Genomic DNA, 17,606 nt, shown 5'->3' with positions numbered 1-17,606 from the left:
GTACACTTCTTAGTGAATGTTGCCGACTAATGAGATGAGGATGCTTCCTATCCTATCTCTTTGAGAAGAAAAAATAGAATCAATATAACAAATAATAAGAACAGGTTTTGTTGTATGCTTCTATGCCAGAATGTGCATGAACATAATTGAACAGGTCATAGGAAAAAAAGAATGCTCCAATCTCAACAGCATAAACTACTGCTTTATCAATTCTACTGTTTTATCAATAAGGACTAGGATCTGTTTTATTCTCTTTAGATCACTAAAATGGAATGTCACCACAGTAAGGTATAAACTGAGTCTCTGAATTTTATAGCATCATTGATAACAATCAGATAAAATTTTGACTGTTTCCATGCCTCAACCACCAACATGGGTAAAGAGAACGTAAACCTGATTATGTGCTTACATCCTCATTGGGTACAACATATATCCTTTGAGGCATATGAAACAGATAAAATAATGAAAGTATGACTATTACCAATAGTCTTTACAAGAACACCAGCCATCAAAGTGCTGAAAACGTTTATTATCTCTTACAATAATTTATCTTCAAACAATTTTTAAGATTATCTTAATGGCACTATGACAATCTCCACAGATCTTTTTTGTGATTCGTCTTAGAGTTATGACATTTTGCCTTATTAGAAATTTGATTTTTTAACAAAGTTTAGATAGAGTTTTTGTTATTGTTGTAGATTTTCTCTTTTATGTTTTGTTTCAGTTAGTTCCTTTAAATTTCAAATAAATTTGATGGTAGATAAGATTGTTTAGGAATTTCAAACTGATTATAAGCCTATACCATTCTCATCTTATAAATTTCAATGGTAACTTTCTATCAATTTTGATATTTCTATTTTCTCTGTAAGTTTCAGTGGAACATCTTATTTAAAAGTTCATATATCAATTAATGACCATTTGGTCAATGATGGTGAGGATGCAAAATTGTCTTGCCAATAGTTCTCGAGAAAACTGCTTCAACCACTTGTTTGTTTCCTAGATCTTTCTTCCATACACAGTATTCACGACATTTTTCACTGTTCTAGCCAATTCAACTGCTGCTCCAACATAAGTATCAGGTGTTAACTTTAACAGATTCATCTTTGCTTCTTCTGGAATATATAAGCCTTCAATGAAGTCTCTTATGCTCTTTTGGGTAACTGCTCTCCCTCTGGTTAGTTCTTTTAACTTCTCATAAGGTTCGGAAACACCATATCTTCGCATAACCTGAATAAAATTTGCAAATGATTATAGTAGAATTTTTAAGGGGATAACAACAAGCAACACCAAGAGGAGTACACATCAATCCAGCACATAAATGTGGACATTTCATTCATGAAAGTCAGCAGCTTTACAAAATTAAATTTTTTTTAGCTCTACCTGAACCACATGAAGAAAATAATGCATCACCACAGAGAACTCAAGTCTTAGTATATTTAAAGCATTCCAATATTCCATATATATATACATTAAACTAAATAAAAATATAAAGCCAGAACTAGATAGCATATACTTACAGTCTGTATTGGTTCAGCAAGCACCTCCCAGCACTGGTTCAAGTCTTCACTCAAGCGAGCTTCATTAACCTAAATTGTAAATTAAAATATGACAAAAAAGCTCAATGAAGATACAAAAACGGAAAAACCTGCTGTATTTTCTCTAGATTTAACAGAAAACTTAAGAAACTTGCTCTGAAGTTATGCAAATAGTCAGTGACAGGAACTTTGTATATGCATCCTGCTCAGATGAACAGTATACTACAGTCGAAGTAACAGTTGAGATAACAAAAATATATTATCTAATAATGCTATATTTCCAATAAAAAAAGATAATTATGCACATAGTAGGAGAAAGGCAACAAAAAGACCATGCTGCGCCGAATACCTGAAGCTTCCCTATTTCTCGAAGTGTGCTTTTGTAGGCAAGAAGAGAATGCCCTATGCCTACACCCATGTTCCTTAAGACAGTTGAATCTGTCAAGTCCCTCTGCAGGAAAGAAAAAATGAATATAGAAAAACAATTATTTCCAAGAGCTAATCACAATTAGACTATAACTGTCACTAAATTATGCTAAAAGGTCAATAGATTACAAGGTTATCAAATCAAGATTCAAACCATGAATTGTCAAGCTAATTTTGGAATCTTGAATCGTAATTTGTATTGAATATCATAAGATTCAAAGACAATGAAAAATAACTTGAAATATATCATATAAATGTATAGTATTCAATTCAATGTAATAACTTAAACTAGAAATAGATAAAGCAACTTAACCATAAGTCTCATAAAGAAAAAGTATACATTATAAATGAGTTTGTGGCACCTCTATTTTGGGAGAATGGAAACAAAGCAATGAAACAGCCAAATAGAATGCATGCATTGAATGAGTGAGTGCCAAATAGAGTAGTGAAATAATCAAATAGGATAAGTTCAGTAGTGTTCCTTCAATTCATTTTCATTTAACAATTTTAGTTTATAAGACTTTCTAATTTCTTTCTTGAGAATTGGTGAAAGAAAAGAAAAAAAAATAATGAATGGTTAAATCATGTGATTTGTATTGAGGGTATGAAATCATATGCGTATTGATTCATTCATGTATTGTAAGATTTAAAATCATTTAAGATTCATCTTATGATACAAATCACTAGCTAGCCAAATTGTACCATAGATTACAATAGCTTGGTAACTCTTTCCATAGCACATTATTTGCAATGTGTGTACAAAAAATTACACAAACCAATTTCCAAAAGATATATTGGTAAAATCCTCTTGGCACCATAGTTTAGAATAATAGCAATACCAAAATGACCATAATAATACCAAAAAAAAAAAAATCAAACTCAAGTAGGCCTTGCCTGCCAATGCGAAATTGGCAACTTCATGCTTAGATGAGACAGACCTCCATTAGCTACACCTAGATTACCTTCGCTGTTCTCAAAATCAATAGGATTCACTTTGTGAGGCATAGTTGAAGACCCAACCTCCCCAGCCTTAGTGGTCTGCATAAAAAGTTTTGTAAATGAAAAGATTACTGTCGCTCTTAAAGTATAGCAACATACTCAGGTTATTGCTACTATATCAGAAAGCTCACCTGGTTAAAGTAACCCAAAGATATATAGCCCCATACATCTCTATCAAATTCAATCAATATATTATTGAACTGGATGAGCAAATGAAAAAGCTTTGCCATGTAGTCATGAGTTTCAATCTGTTAACCAAATGGAGTAATATAATCAGCAGGATACATTAAGTTACCATCTCAAGTTGGCATCAGATGATCATGAAACGATAGCTCTAACTTAGCTTTGATTTTGTAAGTACTCAAGATATATAACTATCATAATATACGGACTGAACTTATAAAAAAAAAAAAAAAAACTTGAGATTCATTAACAATTGATGAAATTTTCTAAAACAATGTATATGTATACATCAACAGAGATAGCAGAAGTCTAAAAAAAATATATGGTTGCTGAGAACACCAATATTCAGTTTTATTTCATAAAAATAATGCATAAACTTGAACAGAACAAAAAAAGAAGAAGGTAAAAGCATACCTGAGCAACATAAGGATTAAAACTTAATCCAAGAGATTGTACAAACTGTTCTGCAATGTGAGGCCAGTTAACTTCAGGATATGAAACAACATGTGCATTGTAATTTCCAACTGCACCAGAAAATTTCCCCAATATTCTCAACCTGAGACAGTTCCTTCCTTTCTCTGCTTAATCTCATAGCAAATATTGCATTTCTTTTCCCAAAGTAGTTGGTGAAGCTGGCTGGTGAATAGTGCAGAATAATTACAAGGTTCAATCAAAACAAAGAAGAATTAACAACTAATGAAGTGAAAGAACAATAATGCTAATGAATTACAAAAGTGTTTAAAAAGGAACTATGATATCTAGTATCTACAACCTTTCATATAACAGGAGTTCAAAAGCTAAAAAAGCCAATTGTTTGTCACTACAAAGTTAAAGCATTTGCAATAGCCCAATTTTACAGCCCACAATAATACATTGATTCTAAAATTTTCAACAAATGCACAAATAAGCATACCTGTCCATGAGTGCGAGAAAGCATCGGGACATGAGCATTATCTTCAGATATGTCACACAAAGCTTTGATTATTTTATCCATGACAGAATTCATTGTTTCCTTCAGCATCAAGGCATGTGCAAGATTATTTATATCCTCAGATGTGCAAGCAAAGTGGAAAAACTCAAGCACCTACAAAAAGGGTTTTAGAATAACATAATCCATCAGAACTCATGATCAAAACAGAAAACAGTGTACCGCCTCATAGTACAAAGAAACACATATAAAGTGAACCTCAACCTTGACCACTTATGCATTGGATTGGCACTTCTGTTTCAAGAAGTACTCCACTGCTTTCACATCATGATTTGTGACCCTCTCAATGTTCTTAACCTCCAAGGCATCATCAACACTAAAGTCATCAATCAAGCCTTGTAAAAATATTGTAGCACCTTCACTGAAACTGGGAACCTCAACAATTTCAGGAATCTGAGACAGCTGCAGCAACCATTTAATCTAACAGGAAGCATACACATATATACAACATCATTAGAGAGCAATACTACCCAAAAGAGAAAGTTCAAAACAGAAAATAAAAAAAGGTTCTTTAATCAAAAGGGTCTCAAAAAAGAGGGGAACCAGCAAAAGAGAACTCAACAAGAACCCGAAAGCATATTAAGCCATATTCTCTCAGAAAAGGAGACAGTTCCTTAACTTTTCCCCAATAACGACCATCCAATGGGGATAGAGCCGTCAAAGCAGAGAGCTCAAAATCAGCGGAATGAGGTCCAAAAATGTTGTGGGTAGAGGTGGGTGGGTGTGTGAGTGCTGAGGATGGCTTTGCAAGAGCAACCTCTGCGAGAGGAAGAAGGGAAAGAAACATAAGAAAAAGGAAGAGGGTGTTGTGTTGAACTTTGAAGGTTGGTTCTAAGGGGGTTGAAGCTCCCAAGTTGGGTAGCGTTAGAGAGTGCCACGAACTCCATGAATGGCTTTGGAGGAAGAACGCACGAACCCTTTTCCCGAGATTTTTTACGAAAAAAGGTATAAATAAAAAGATAGCTGAGTATTTTGCTATTTTGCATCGGTTGAGGAGATAACCGATTTGGATAAGCAAAATATCCATTCCCCGCAGATAATCTCCATACTACACCTTCTACGTAAATAATTTTTTCTTTTTATCTATTTTCATAAATAAAATAAAAAACTTTCAAGACGCCATCACTCTAATTGAACCGCACCTAGACTTTCTTTTATTATTTTTACAAACACACGATCTCTATTAAAAAAATTGAAATAATATTTATATACAACTACCAAAGAATTAGATGGTCATATTCTTAATTTCAAGCAACAAATTAGGCGGATATATTCAGAATATGCATAAGAAAATGTTAGATGTATATATTGCTATATATTATTATATTTTAATTTATATATTTAAATAACATATATATATATATAGTTATTTATATTTTAAAATACTCTTTATTATATATATATATATATATATATATATATATATATATATAATTATATCATCCTGTCTGTCTAATGTAATTTATATATTATTAATTTATTACAAATTTTAATTTTAATATAATTCATGCATTCAAAAAGTTTTTTGCTTAAGCTCCCCACTAATGAAAGTATGGAAATATTACCAATAATCTTTACAAGAGCACCAGCCATCTTTAAAGCGATGAAAACGATTATTATCTCTCACAATAATTTCTCTTCCAACAATTTTTGAGATGAACTTAATGGCACTATGACAATCTATACAGATCCTAAGATTTTTTGTGATACGTATGGGCACTCCACGAGGGAGAGTTATGAGGCCAAAAGCTAGGGCAATCTTCTCGCTGTGGTACCACACTTCTGAAGCCTTTTCTTCTTCTTCTAAATCAAAGAGCGATAGATTGGCATCAGGAACATACCCAGCTTTTTTCATCTCCCCTCTCAGCTTAGCTAGCATTGCCTGAATTTCAGAGTTCTTTTCATGAAAACTATCCTTTGCTTGGAAAACATGGACTCTATTCTTTACAGCAACCCAACTATAACCAACATTTTTTTTAATACCAATATCTCTCATTTCCTTCCTGACAATAGTGGCTTCTTCCCATCTGCATTTAGCAATTACAAGCATTAGCAAGAGAGCCATAAACAATGTTGAGTCAGAAGAGACAGTTTCTGTTTTGGCTAAATATGTTAAAGCAACTGCAGAAAAATGAAACAACAACAACAACAAAAGCCTTATCCCACTAGATGCAGCAAATGAAAAGGAAGAAAATTCTTTGACACTAATTAGGATGTGACAAGTTATTCTACCAAATAAAATTAACAATGCAACTAACTAGTCAAGGCTGTTAAAGAAGGAAAACTAGTTAGCATGGTTTTGAATTATTACCTGCCAGCAGATGCAAGCATGTTAGAAAACACTACATGATTGCCAGAGTCATCAGGATCAAGCTCAAATAATTTTTCTGCTGCAATTTTCCCCAACTTTGTTTTCCCATGCATCTTGCAAGCCCCGAGTAGAGCTCCCCAAACAGATATAGTTGGAAGAATTGGCATTCTTTTAATAAATTCATATGCACGATCTACCAAACCAGACCTTCCAAGAAGGTCCACAACGCATGCATAATGCTCAGCACCTGGTTCAATTCCATATCTCCCTCTCATGGATTCAAATATCTGCAAGCCTCTCTCCACTGCCCCTGCCCTACTACATGCTGACAATACCGAAACTAGTGTCACATAACTCAGTGCTATGCCACAGCTGCCCGATGTCATCTCCTGAAAGAGACTCAAAGCCATGTCAACATCACCCAGATGTGCATATCCACCTATCATTGCATTCCAAGTGACTAGGTTCCTCTCAGGCATTTCTCTAAAGACTTGCTCCGCGTACTCTATACTTCCACATTTTCCATACAAGTCAACAAGTGCACTCCCAACAAATATATTCTCCTCAACACATGCTTTAAGAGCAAGAGCATGAACTGATCTTCCCAATTCAAGCCCCCCGAGCTCAGCACATGCACTGAGTACGCTTGATATCATGAAATCCGTCGGCTCAACTTCCTTCCTCGCCTGCAGGAAAACCATACACGCCCTTTCTTCCTCATGGTTTTGCACAAGAGCAGCAAGCAAAGAGCACCAAGAAACAACATTCCTCCTGCCACTACCAATTCTACTAAAAACCAATTCAGAAGACACAATATCCCCACATTTTCCATAGAAATCAATAAGTCCATTAAAAACAGAAACATCCTCCCTGTACCGGCTCCTAACTATAAATCCATGTAACTGACGCCCAAGCTCCAAACTCACAATGTCAGCACACGCATTGAGAAATGCACAAAATGTTATTGCATTAGGCTCTCCATCCACACAAAGAAACTTCTTAAACGCTGCAATTGCATCCAAACACCGACCATCCTGAACTGCATTAGACATATACGCATTCCACGTGGCCAAGTTTCTGTGCGGCATTTCATCGAACATGTTGCGAGCCTCGGGTCGAAGGCCTGTTTTGCTGTACATGTCAAAGGCGCTGCACCCGACAAAAACGTCCAATATATTGCCACCCTTTAGGGCAAGGGCGTGGAGCTGTTTCCCGGTGACGGGCATGTGCAACGAAGCCGAGGCTTTGAAGACGCAGGGAAACGTGAAGTCATTAGGGAGGACGCACTCGCGGCGCATGTTAGAGAAGTGGAGGAGGGCGGAGGTGAAACGACGGTTGTGAACGCAGCCGGAGATGAGAGAGGTCCAGGTGACGACGGTGCGAGGGTTGGTGAGTGAGAGAACGAGTTGAGCTGAGTTGGGAAGGTCGAGTTTGGAGTACATATTGACGAGGTGGTTGCAGAGGAAGGAGGGGAGAGGGGTGTCATGGGTTCTGAGGATGTGCGCGTGGACGGCACGGCCGAGGAGGGAGGAGCGACTTAAAACGGCTGATTCCAGAAAAGAACCAAGCAGGTTTGGAGGACGCGGCACATTCATCGCTTTTCCTTCTTTTGATTTTCAGGAAAAAAACCACTGCATGGCATGTTTATTCAGCGTGCATGTCTTTTTTTGGTGCAGTATAATATCTCTTCAAACCTCATAAGAAAGAAAAAATTATTTTTATCTTATGAATTAGAATACATAATTTGAAAGAAAAGATTTTATTCTCAATTAGATTTTTTTTTCTTTTTCTTCTCTTTTTTTATGTGTATATGTCACGCACTAATTATACCACTAGTAAAAACAATTCTCTCATAATTATCTTATCACTATTTTTATTTGTTTACTTAACGTTCTTAACAATATATTTCTTTTTTTTGGTTTTTTATCTCTATTTCTAAATTAAATTTTAATATTTTTTTAAATAAATTATCAATATATAGTTAAAAATAAAATTATGTCACAGTTTCTATTTAATTTGTTCGTTGTAAATTCAAAATATAATTTGTATATTTAAAGATATTTATTATAAATTTTAGTTATAATAATTTTATATATTAAAAATATTTTTTATTATAAATTTTAATTATATAAACATAAATATTTTTTATACACAATACATAGGCTAAACTATTAGTATAAATTTCATTTCATTTTATTCTTTTTTATATGTGTTGCTAAACCGTGGACCGAATGGCATGCATGCAGGGTTACCCTGATGGACTTCACACATATAAGAGCCGGCCCATGTTATTCTCACCTCTTATAAGTTTTTTTTTATAAAAATATTTTTGTGTGGAGTAGAAATACAATGAACATAAGTTTTCAATTTATTTAATTTTTTACGAAGAAGTTTGACACAATGAAAATATATTTTTATTTTGTGTTAATTAATACAACAAAAATTTATTTTTATTGTATGATATAGATTGGTGTTGCTCGTATTAACAAACTATACAATATAAATAAGTTTCCATTATGTATTTCAATTGAAACATACAAGGAAAACATGTCAACATCAAAAACTCTCAAAACTCAACATAAGAAAAATACAAGGAAAACATGTTATATATAAAAGAGTCACAAAGTCTCTATTATTTCATCAACCCTTTTTGCTATATTTTGGACTTTGACATTTTGCAACCACTGAAAGAGTTTTAGCACGTTTATAAGTTATATTCCGGTTGTTTTTATTAAAAAAAAAAAAAGTCAGAAGTTTGTTTTGATCCTTCTTATAAAAGTTTTTTTTAAACCACAAATATTCTTTTATTGAAGAAATCATGTTTGAGTCGAATTATTAATCCAAAATGTCTTTTTCATTAATTTATTTTTTCACAAAACACCCTTAATTATGAGTTATATATTTTTAAGTTGAATAAATAATAAATGAAATGCATTGATGTTTTAAGCTCTTTGAAAGACTAATTTTAATTTTTTATCTGGAATAAAGAGCATTTTGGAAATCTTACTTTAATCATTCACATGTATAGTCATAAAAATTAACACAATAAATATATTAATGACAAGAGAGATTAAAAGAATTAAAATTAATAAAATAGTTTTAAAATAAATAAAAGTATGTCTCATTAATATTAAAAAAAATTGAAAAACCATATAAATGGGAGAATTTTTAATATTATTAACTAAATTAATTAACTTTATTAATGTTGATAAATTAGTTAATTAAATCTTATAAAAAAACTGAATAAATTATGGACAGGCTAGAACACGCGTGTGTTTTTGCATAATTGATTGTCTTGTCTTTGTTTAATTCTTAATTATGAATAAAAAATGTTTTGTTAATAGAAATTTTATATCTGCTTTAACAATTTTTATTTTTTCAGAGAGATTAATTTCTTATTATTAACAAGAGTTATCCTAACCATCAGTTCTTCATATTACACCCCACACATGGTAATGACCTCCAAGAACAAATATTAATGGTTAGTTTATTAGTAGAAAAGTTCCCAACTCACTACCTCTTCCTCATTTTCTCTCTTCAACCATCTAAGTTGACATTCTATAACTCCAACTTGAGTAACTATTAATTTGAAGGATAATTTATTGTAGGTGTGGGTCTTAGTTTCAAGGGATTCTTTCTATCATTTTCTCTTGGTGGTTGTATACATATCCTGTCGGATCTTATTTATGGTATTGAGTATTGCTTGTACTCAATGTTTTAATCAAATTCGTTTGCTTATATATAACAAACAAAATTAAAAAAACACTGAAATAAAAAGAAATTTGAGAGGATATAAAATGCAGAACTGCAGTAGAGGTCTGTTTCAAAAAAAAAGAAAAAAGGAAAAAGAGGTTATAAATATAATCACCCTCTAAATAAATCAACCGTAACAAGATAAATAAAGAATATATACGGATATAGCTTATAGCTAGAAGCATCAAACATGCAAATGACGTTGTCCTTATGCATGCAAACAAGAACAATGCCTACAAGTCTATATAGCCTAACAAAAGAAGAAAATGCTGTTCAAACGGACATGGAGAGAGTACCCATTCCCGAGGTTACAAAACATGTAAGAGAAAACAGGATATTAAGAAGAGGACAAAAGCACTTTTACCACTTCCAATATCATGTTTCACTAGTAGTGGTCAGAAAATAACGTAGCTTTGTTTGATGCACTGGCAGTCTGGCATATGGGGGTTAACAGATCGGATTTACTCACGATGAGTTTTTTTTTTTTTTTTTTATCAATAAACCTTAATGATAGATTAGAATATTAGTTTTGTTTGTGGGATAAACAAAACATGCGATCTATTCCTCTTATATTTTTTTTTCTTTAATCATTTAACTCATTCATATCTTCAGTTTACCATGTGTTTGACGATTTAATCAAATTAGATTGAATTTATTTAAAACTTTATATTAATATATTATTAAGCGTCTTATTTTCATCTTCATTCAATTTGTTTCTCTTATAATCTTATCTAGTATTATTAAGGGTCTTAATTTTTTCGTATTTATTATGAACTTTTTAATCATATTTTGAGTAAAAAATAATAAAATGATAACTATAGAAAAAATTAAATATTAAATCAAATAAATATTTAATAACTAAAAATAGGAAATATTTTTACCATACATTAACATAAAATTAAAAAATTGAATACAAAATAGACATAATTAAAGGCAAAACTTGAAAATATGATAATTTGTTTGTTTTTCTCATAACTCAATAATTCAAACCAATCCAACTTAATCTTAATCGAACATTTGGTTCAAATTGACAAAAAAAACAAATTCAAAACCTGAATAACAAATCAGCCCAGTTAAATTTGATCAATTTGGATTTAAGTTTGCCTTAAACCTAAACCTATTCAACCCATAAACAGCTCTAAATTGTTTTGTGAGAAAATGAATTAATTGAAAAATAATGTGATTATAATATACATAATATACACACTCATTTTTTTACATCTTACTTTTTTCTATTATTCTCTGCTTTTCTCGTTATATAACTTATTATATTTATTATTTTCCCTTTCTATCTTTTCTTTTTTCTTCCTTTCTATCATTTCTCTCCACCCCTAATTCATCTCACAATGGAATTGACCTTTAGAATTTTCCAAAGTAATAACGTCTGGGTGGCCATAGCACAAGAGAGGCCAACCCAAATCGATCTTCCAAACCAAAAGCGACTTCCATATATGTATAACTTATAATGCATCTATTATAAATGTTAACAACTACGTACTTTTAGTGCCTTTGGTTGAGAATTTAAGAATAAATCATTTTTAAATTCTTAATATATTAATATTAAAATAGTGATTAACCATATTTATATTCCATTTTTAATAAATGTTTAAAATCAAATACTTGTTAATATAACTCATCATAGAATTATGAATAAAAAAATATTTGCATTACCAAATAATTTTAAGATCCATATAAAGATATTATTTTATGTAAGTTTATAATTAAGCAATTCGAGGTTTGTCGTTTTGTCTTTCCAACTGGCTAGCTTTTTACTTACTCTAATATTTATATGTTGTGTTTACGAAATGATACGAGGCTTTGAAGTTTGAACAGTGTAGGTGAAAGGATCCACTTCAAACATTTCTATCTGCAATGTATTCAGAAGAGCCAATCTAGCCTGATTACCCTTAATTGGAATCTATTTCTAACTTGGCATTATTTTCAATTATAGGAGGGGTCGCGGTGTCAAATCCTGTCCAGACTTAAATTTAGGTGCTTTTTTCCAGTTGTGTTATTTTTTATTTTATACCGTAAAACCTTTTGTATGTAGTATTTATTAAATTTCCTAGTTCTTTTATTTACTCTCTTTCTCTCTTTTAATTACAAATTTTAGAGTATTATATATAGTATTTATTAAATTTCTTATTTCTTTTATTTACTCTCTCTCTCTTTTAATTTAAAAAAATAATGTTGTACAAATAACATTAATTTCTTTTTTTTTCTTTTAACAAGATAATAGAACATGCTTACGACACTTTTATGATTGAACCATTGATGTGCTGGGTTTCATCTCTGGTCAATAGAGGATCTAATTAAATCTAAAATCACTTTCAATAAGATACGTTGCTTAGGGTGCTGTCTTGTATCTAAACTACCCCATGAGTTTGATTACCTCTGCTTCATAATTGATGACGGTATGAAACAGAAGATAAACATTTCATTAAATCCAACTTCTCAATCATGAATCCTGAAATCAACAGTAGATTTTTATTTTATTTTTTGTATAAAGATAACAAAGAAACATATTTATTAAAGGAATTAATACACGCATATGTAATCTTTAAAAAAAAATCATTTATATGGATATTGGATAAAGGTGTTTTTGGTTCGGTCTCTTTTATTCCGCAAGCATCAAAATTAAATGAAATATTCATTCTCTTTCTATACCAGAGAAAGAGATATATATTTGTAAGCTTTTAGTAGGTAATAAAAAAAAAACAGAAATTCTTTCATTTCCATTCTTATAATATCAAAGAAAGAAACGATCTTGATTATTCAATATTTAATTAAATCACATGTATGGATCATTGTCATTTTACAGTTATAGTTTTTCTTTTAAAAATAATATTTTCTATTATATACTGCTGCATGCCCATGATGGAAATATGTAAATTTTTTATTAAAAAAGAAAATATTTGTTATATTAAAATGTAAAAGGATTCATTATAAAAGTAACTTAAAATATTCAATATAATATATTTATTACTTCCTAACGAAACAGAAAAATATATAAGATACCCTGTTCCCCGTTCTTATTTAATGTGTTGAAACATAATTAAGCACAAGAATCTTACATGTTTAGGTTTTTCTAGAGCACTCCCTATCATTAGTTTGTATATTAGTTGTTTAACTACAATTGTTTCTAATATTATTTAAATCACTGGCGATCTTTACCGTGCATGCTTTATTGTTAAAGTGAGATGAGAAGTATATATGGGTCGGTACACTCGCGTAGGGGTAGGCCTATAAACTCCTCTCTACTCCCACTCTAAGTTAATACATGGCATATAAACTTCTTGTCCAAATGAGCATGATATATAATAATAGTGCATATACAAATAGTCCGGTATGTAAACTTACCTAAACCAACTTTCAATCCACAATTAGATTACTAAACTATTAAACGATAAGAGTATCCATTCTTTTGCCGTAGTTGTTGAAGCCCTCTCTTTGGATTCTCTTTGTTTGTCCCCAAGTTTCCCCTGCAGGAGGCATTAAATAAATAGCAATAATTAAGCAGGGTGAACATAAATGTCTATTCTAATGCCATCTAAACGTTTTTTATGCTCAAATGCGAATTTTGAGTTCTTCAACGCTAACTCTTGGCTCCGGCTAAATATTTTCTAGACCACCTGGGGATTTGAACCTGACAATAGCCACCACTGGACCTTGTGAATTTTCGTTTTGAAGCTAGCCTTCAAGACTCTTCATTTTTATAATTAACTTATTGATAGTATTTGCTAGTTAGTACTGTTAAAATGAATCTAATTGGGAAAAGCAAAATGACATAGAATAAACAAACAAACAAAACAATAATAAGGGAGCGCGTTTGATTCAAATCATCATTCTCATGGTCTCTTAAGTGCTCTCAAGTTCCCCTCAAAACAAAAAAAAAAAGTGCTCTTAAGTTTTTTTTTCTTTTATGCATATAGGCACATAATAACCAAAGAAGTGATGTGCAATACCAACATAAATTTACGAATATTAGATGTCATAGAAATTATAAAGTTAGTCTAGTGGCGAAAGAAAAATGGATCGGGTGAAAAATCACAAGTTTATTTTTTTCACTAATAATTAATAACTAATATTTGTCGATAAAAAAAATAGTTATCATAATTATATTAAAAATTGAATTTTATCACACCTCACTCAAGAATATTTAGGCACGAGTTGTTTTTAATTTTGGAATTTTTCTAAAGAAGGGAAATTCACTTTAGGGTGTGATCGATTGGTTTGGAAAAGAAAGTGAGAAGGAAAGAAAAGAAAAGAAAAAGTAGAAAAAGAATAGAAAGTTAGATGATTTTTATATTAATTATTTGACAAGAAAAAAAGAAGGAAAGAAAATATATATGTATATAAAATGTTATATCTTAAATAAATAAAAAAATAAGATGTGTAAGTAAATATTATTTAATATATTATTTTTTAATCATTGTCTTTAATTAAGATAATAATTAGCTGTAAAATTTCTGTTAAAAAAATAGTCGTAAAATGGTTCTTTTAATAATTTTTTTCACTTTTTAAACGGTATTTTAAGATACTACAGTTTAGCCTTTGCAAGTTTTAAATTCATCTATTTTGTTAGTGACAGTTTTCTTCCTATTATTTTTAAATTCATCTATTTGGACATTCAAATATTAGTTGACACACCTTGTGAAAGAGTATAAATAAAAGATAAAAATGATAGGTAATATATTATGACAGAAAGAAAAAATAAAGAAAAATAATTAGTGTTGACAAAATATTTAAGATAAATGGATATTCAAATATTATTATCTTATCTAAAATTTAGTTAATTAATGATGTAGAGAATGTGGAGTCGAACCCACGTTTTCTACCAACAAAAGGGAAACTCAGGAACTAAATATCGTAGTGTATGTGTATGTAATAGAGACATTGAAAGCTGGATATGTAGTAATTCAGTGGAATGAAAATGCAGCAGACGACACCTGTGAGTTTGGTACATTAAATTCACTAAACTGTTTCTTTCTTTGGCTGTTATTAACTAAGCATTTTATCTAGATAGCTTCATGATTATTGGTAAAATGCTAAAGAACCTTATCTAGCCATGTTTTTTTGTTGTCACTTGTCAGGTTTACTCTCTCCCTCGTCCTTGATTGGTTTTTGTACTTGTTTCTGCTTTTGATAGGTGCATTATTTTCATGGGGTAAAAAAAGCTGAAATGAAGGGGGGAAAAGGAAGTCCTGCCACCTGCAACATCAACTGCACCTCCCAACATAATTAATCCCAATATTCCTTTCCATCCTTATATGGCCCCAATTTCCTTTTAACAACGATCAATCCCCACTAAAAATTTGAGGTCTATCATTGTCTCTACAAACTAAAATGAGTTCCTATAGCCTTAAGCTCAATGTCCAAAACTCATGTTCGATCAACTTCACTTTGTTGTGGAGAGCTGCCTTTTTTTTATCATATTAATTAAAATTGATTATTGAGTTAAGAGCAAATGAATATTTCTGGAGGAAATGTCACTGGAGAGACAAATTAAAGGCCACCCCACCATTGTACCTTACTACATAGAAGAAAACCGAGGTGCTCGTGAGTTTGTGTGCAGAACATCCCTCTCCTACCACAGCTACTTAATTATACCATTAAGGACCACATACACAACAACAGCAACAACAAACACAAGGACAATAAACGAACTATCCCCATCACCAACGTCACACAATAATTCCAACAAATTACAGCACCCTTTTTTTTTCTTTAAAAAAAAACAAATAATTAAAGAGAACCCAGAGAGAGTAGTTGTAGTTTAGTTATTTTACATTACAAAGCAGCAGCACTATTATGAGTACTCTATATTATAATGAAACAGCATCCATCCTTCCTTGGTTTCGCTAACTTTGTCTTTTTGATCATCAAAATACAAACATCGCCTTGCTCCCACTATTACCAAAGTTACAAAAATAATCCCATAAAGCGGATCATACAACCGCAAATATTTTTTTGAACCCAGGGTATCTCTTGGTCTGAGAGCCAATGACTAACTTTTAAATCCATTTAAGAGATCGATATCTTCCCATAAATGTTTTTCATGCGTGGACCAACACATGTTTAAAAAATAAAATTACTTGAAACGAACCTCGTGTTAATAAGTTAATGTTGTTGTTTTTTACAGCAACCTTCCAGAGAGACTACGGTGGCGTCGGTGGCTGTTGTGGTTGTGTGTCGTCCGGCACGGGGTCGTGGAGGACAAGAGTTCGAGGACGAGGTCGGTGAAAGCGCGAAGGATATGTTTGTGAGTGTGCGTGGGGTTGAGAGCGAGGTAGCAAAGGAGAAGTTCGTGGAGATATTCGGAGTCTTTAGTGATGTCCAAGACTTGGCGCGAACGTATCATTTCTTGCATTGAGCGGAGAAAATCGACGTAGGGGTTGAGGGAGTACTTGGGGACTCCGACACCGCCACCGGTGGGGACGACGAAGGTGCGCGTGTCGGGGGACTCGACGATGGAGTTGGAGGTGCCCGGGGAGGAGAAGAAGAAGCGCTGCGAAGCGAAGATGGAGGCGAAGTCTGGTTCTGTGGAGGTGGATGAGGTGGCGTCGGAGTTGTCGGCAGAAGAAGGTGGAGGGGTGTGGTGGCTGTGTTGGCAGAGAATGGTGGGATATTTGGGCTTGAAGAAACAGAGGTGGAGGTGTTTGGAGAACAGACTGGGCATCTTTGCACAACCAAAGGGAAAGACAAAACAAAACAATGAGAGAGACAGAGTTTGTTTGTGTGTGCCTTATATAAACTATAAACTACTACTTGTGTTGTGTTTGGTGACTCTTCGGAATGAGTAATCATGCATGGACACATGCTACAATATAAATAACTATATGTTTATCAACATGTTTATTTTTTATATTACAAGAAAAAAATGTTATGGCAAAACTAACTCCAAGCTCAAAGTTAACAGCAAAATTTATTAAATCATAATTCTTCAGTTTAGTTGAAAAAAATGTAAAATCATATATTTAAAAATAATAAAATTAAAATAAATATTTTAAGGATAAACAAATATAATATAAAAACTTAAATTAATATTTTAAAAAATGGTATTTCAAATAGCACTTTCAAAAATGTCGTAAATTATTAAAGTTACTTCAAAAATTTATTTATCAAATAATTAAATAATTTTTTCAAATAGTAAAAAAAATTAAAAATTAATTAAAATAATTTGTCAAATATAATCTTAATCAAAATTCTCAAATTCAAGTTTTCTGAAGAATAATTCATGTAGTCTAAATAAAAAGATAGTTTTATACTTATCTCTTGAACTCTTCGCGGGAGTAAATGAACTAAAATGGAGTCCATGGGATAGATATCAGTTAGTCAGAAATGAATGATATAGATATGTTACGTACTATTAGATGTTTCACTTAAATTTCGGAACATAGGTAAATAACTA

At 31.9% G+C, this 17,606-nt stretch overlaps 2 protein-coding genes and 1 pseudogene across 3 annotated transcripts; all 3 read right to left on the bottom strand.

The window, feature by feature from the left end:
- Positions 1 to 887: 887 nt before the first annotated feature.
- LOC114370476 lies at positions 888 to 5,084 on the bottom strand (annotated as a pseudogene). Its single transcript, XR_003657838.1, has 9 exons — positions 4,694 to 5,084; positions 4,336 to 4,551; positions 4,057 to 4,227; positions 3,558 to 3,779; positions 3,092 to 3,208; positions 2,856 to 2,999; positions 1,885 to 1,986; positions 1,518 to 1,586; positions 888 to 1,227 (listed from the first exon to the last, which is right to left on the bottom strand). The product of XR_003657838.1 is annotated as an adenylosuccinate lyase-like (transcript).
- A 536-nt stretch (positions 5,085 to 5,620) lies between these two features.
- LOC114370446 (pentatricopeptide repeat-containing protein At4g14850) lies at positions 5,621 to 8,118 on the bottom strand. The gene is made up of 2 exons (XM_028327800.1): positions 6,443 to 8,118; positions 5,621 to 6,158 (listed from the first exon to the last, which is right to left on the bottom strand). Exons 1-2 carry the CDS (start codon positions 8,035 to 8,037, stop codon positions 5,693 to 5,695), a joined length of 2,061 nt encoding a protein of 686 aa, XP_028183601.1. The 5' UTR covers positions 8,038 to 8,118; the 3' UTR covers positions 5,621 to 5,692.
- Positions 8,119 to 15,862: 7,744 nt separating this feature from the next.
- LOC114370700 (transcription repressor OFP12-like) lies at positions 15,863 to 16,947 on the bottom strand. The gene has a single exon (XM_028328093.1). The coding sequence runs from the start codon at positions 16,872 to 16,874 to the stop codon at positions 16,332 to 16,334; it is 543 nt and encodes a 180-aa protein (XP_028183894.1). The 5' UTR covers positions 16,875 to 16,947; the 3' UTR covers positions 15,863 to 16,331.
- Positions 16,948 to 17,606: the final 659 nt, after the last annotated feature.

The sequence above is a fragment of the Glycine soja genome, chromosome 10 (assembly GCF_004193775.1).
Source record: "Glycine soja cultivar W05 chromosome 10, ASM419377v2, whole genome shotgun sequence".
NCBI classification, from domain to species: Eukaryota; Viridiplantae; Streptophyta; class Magnoliopsida; order Fabales; family Fabaceae; genus Glycine; species Glycine soja.
The sequence above is the reverse complement of the archived record's forward strand: the minus strand, read 5'-3'. Positions and strand labels throughout refer to the sequence as shown.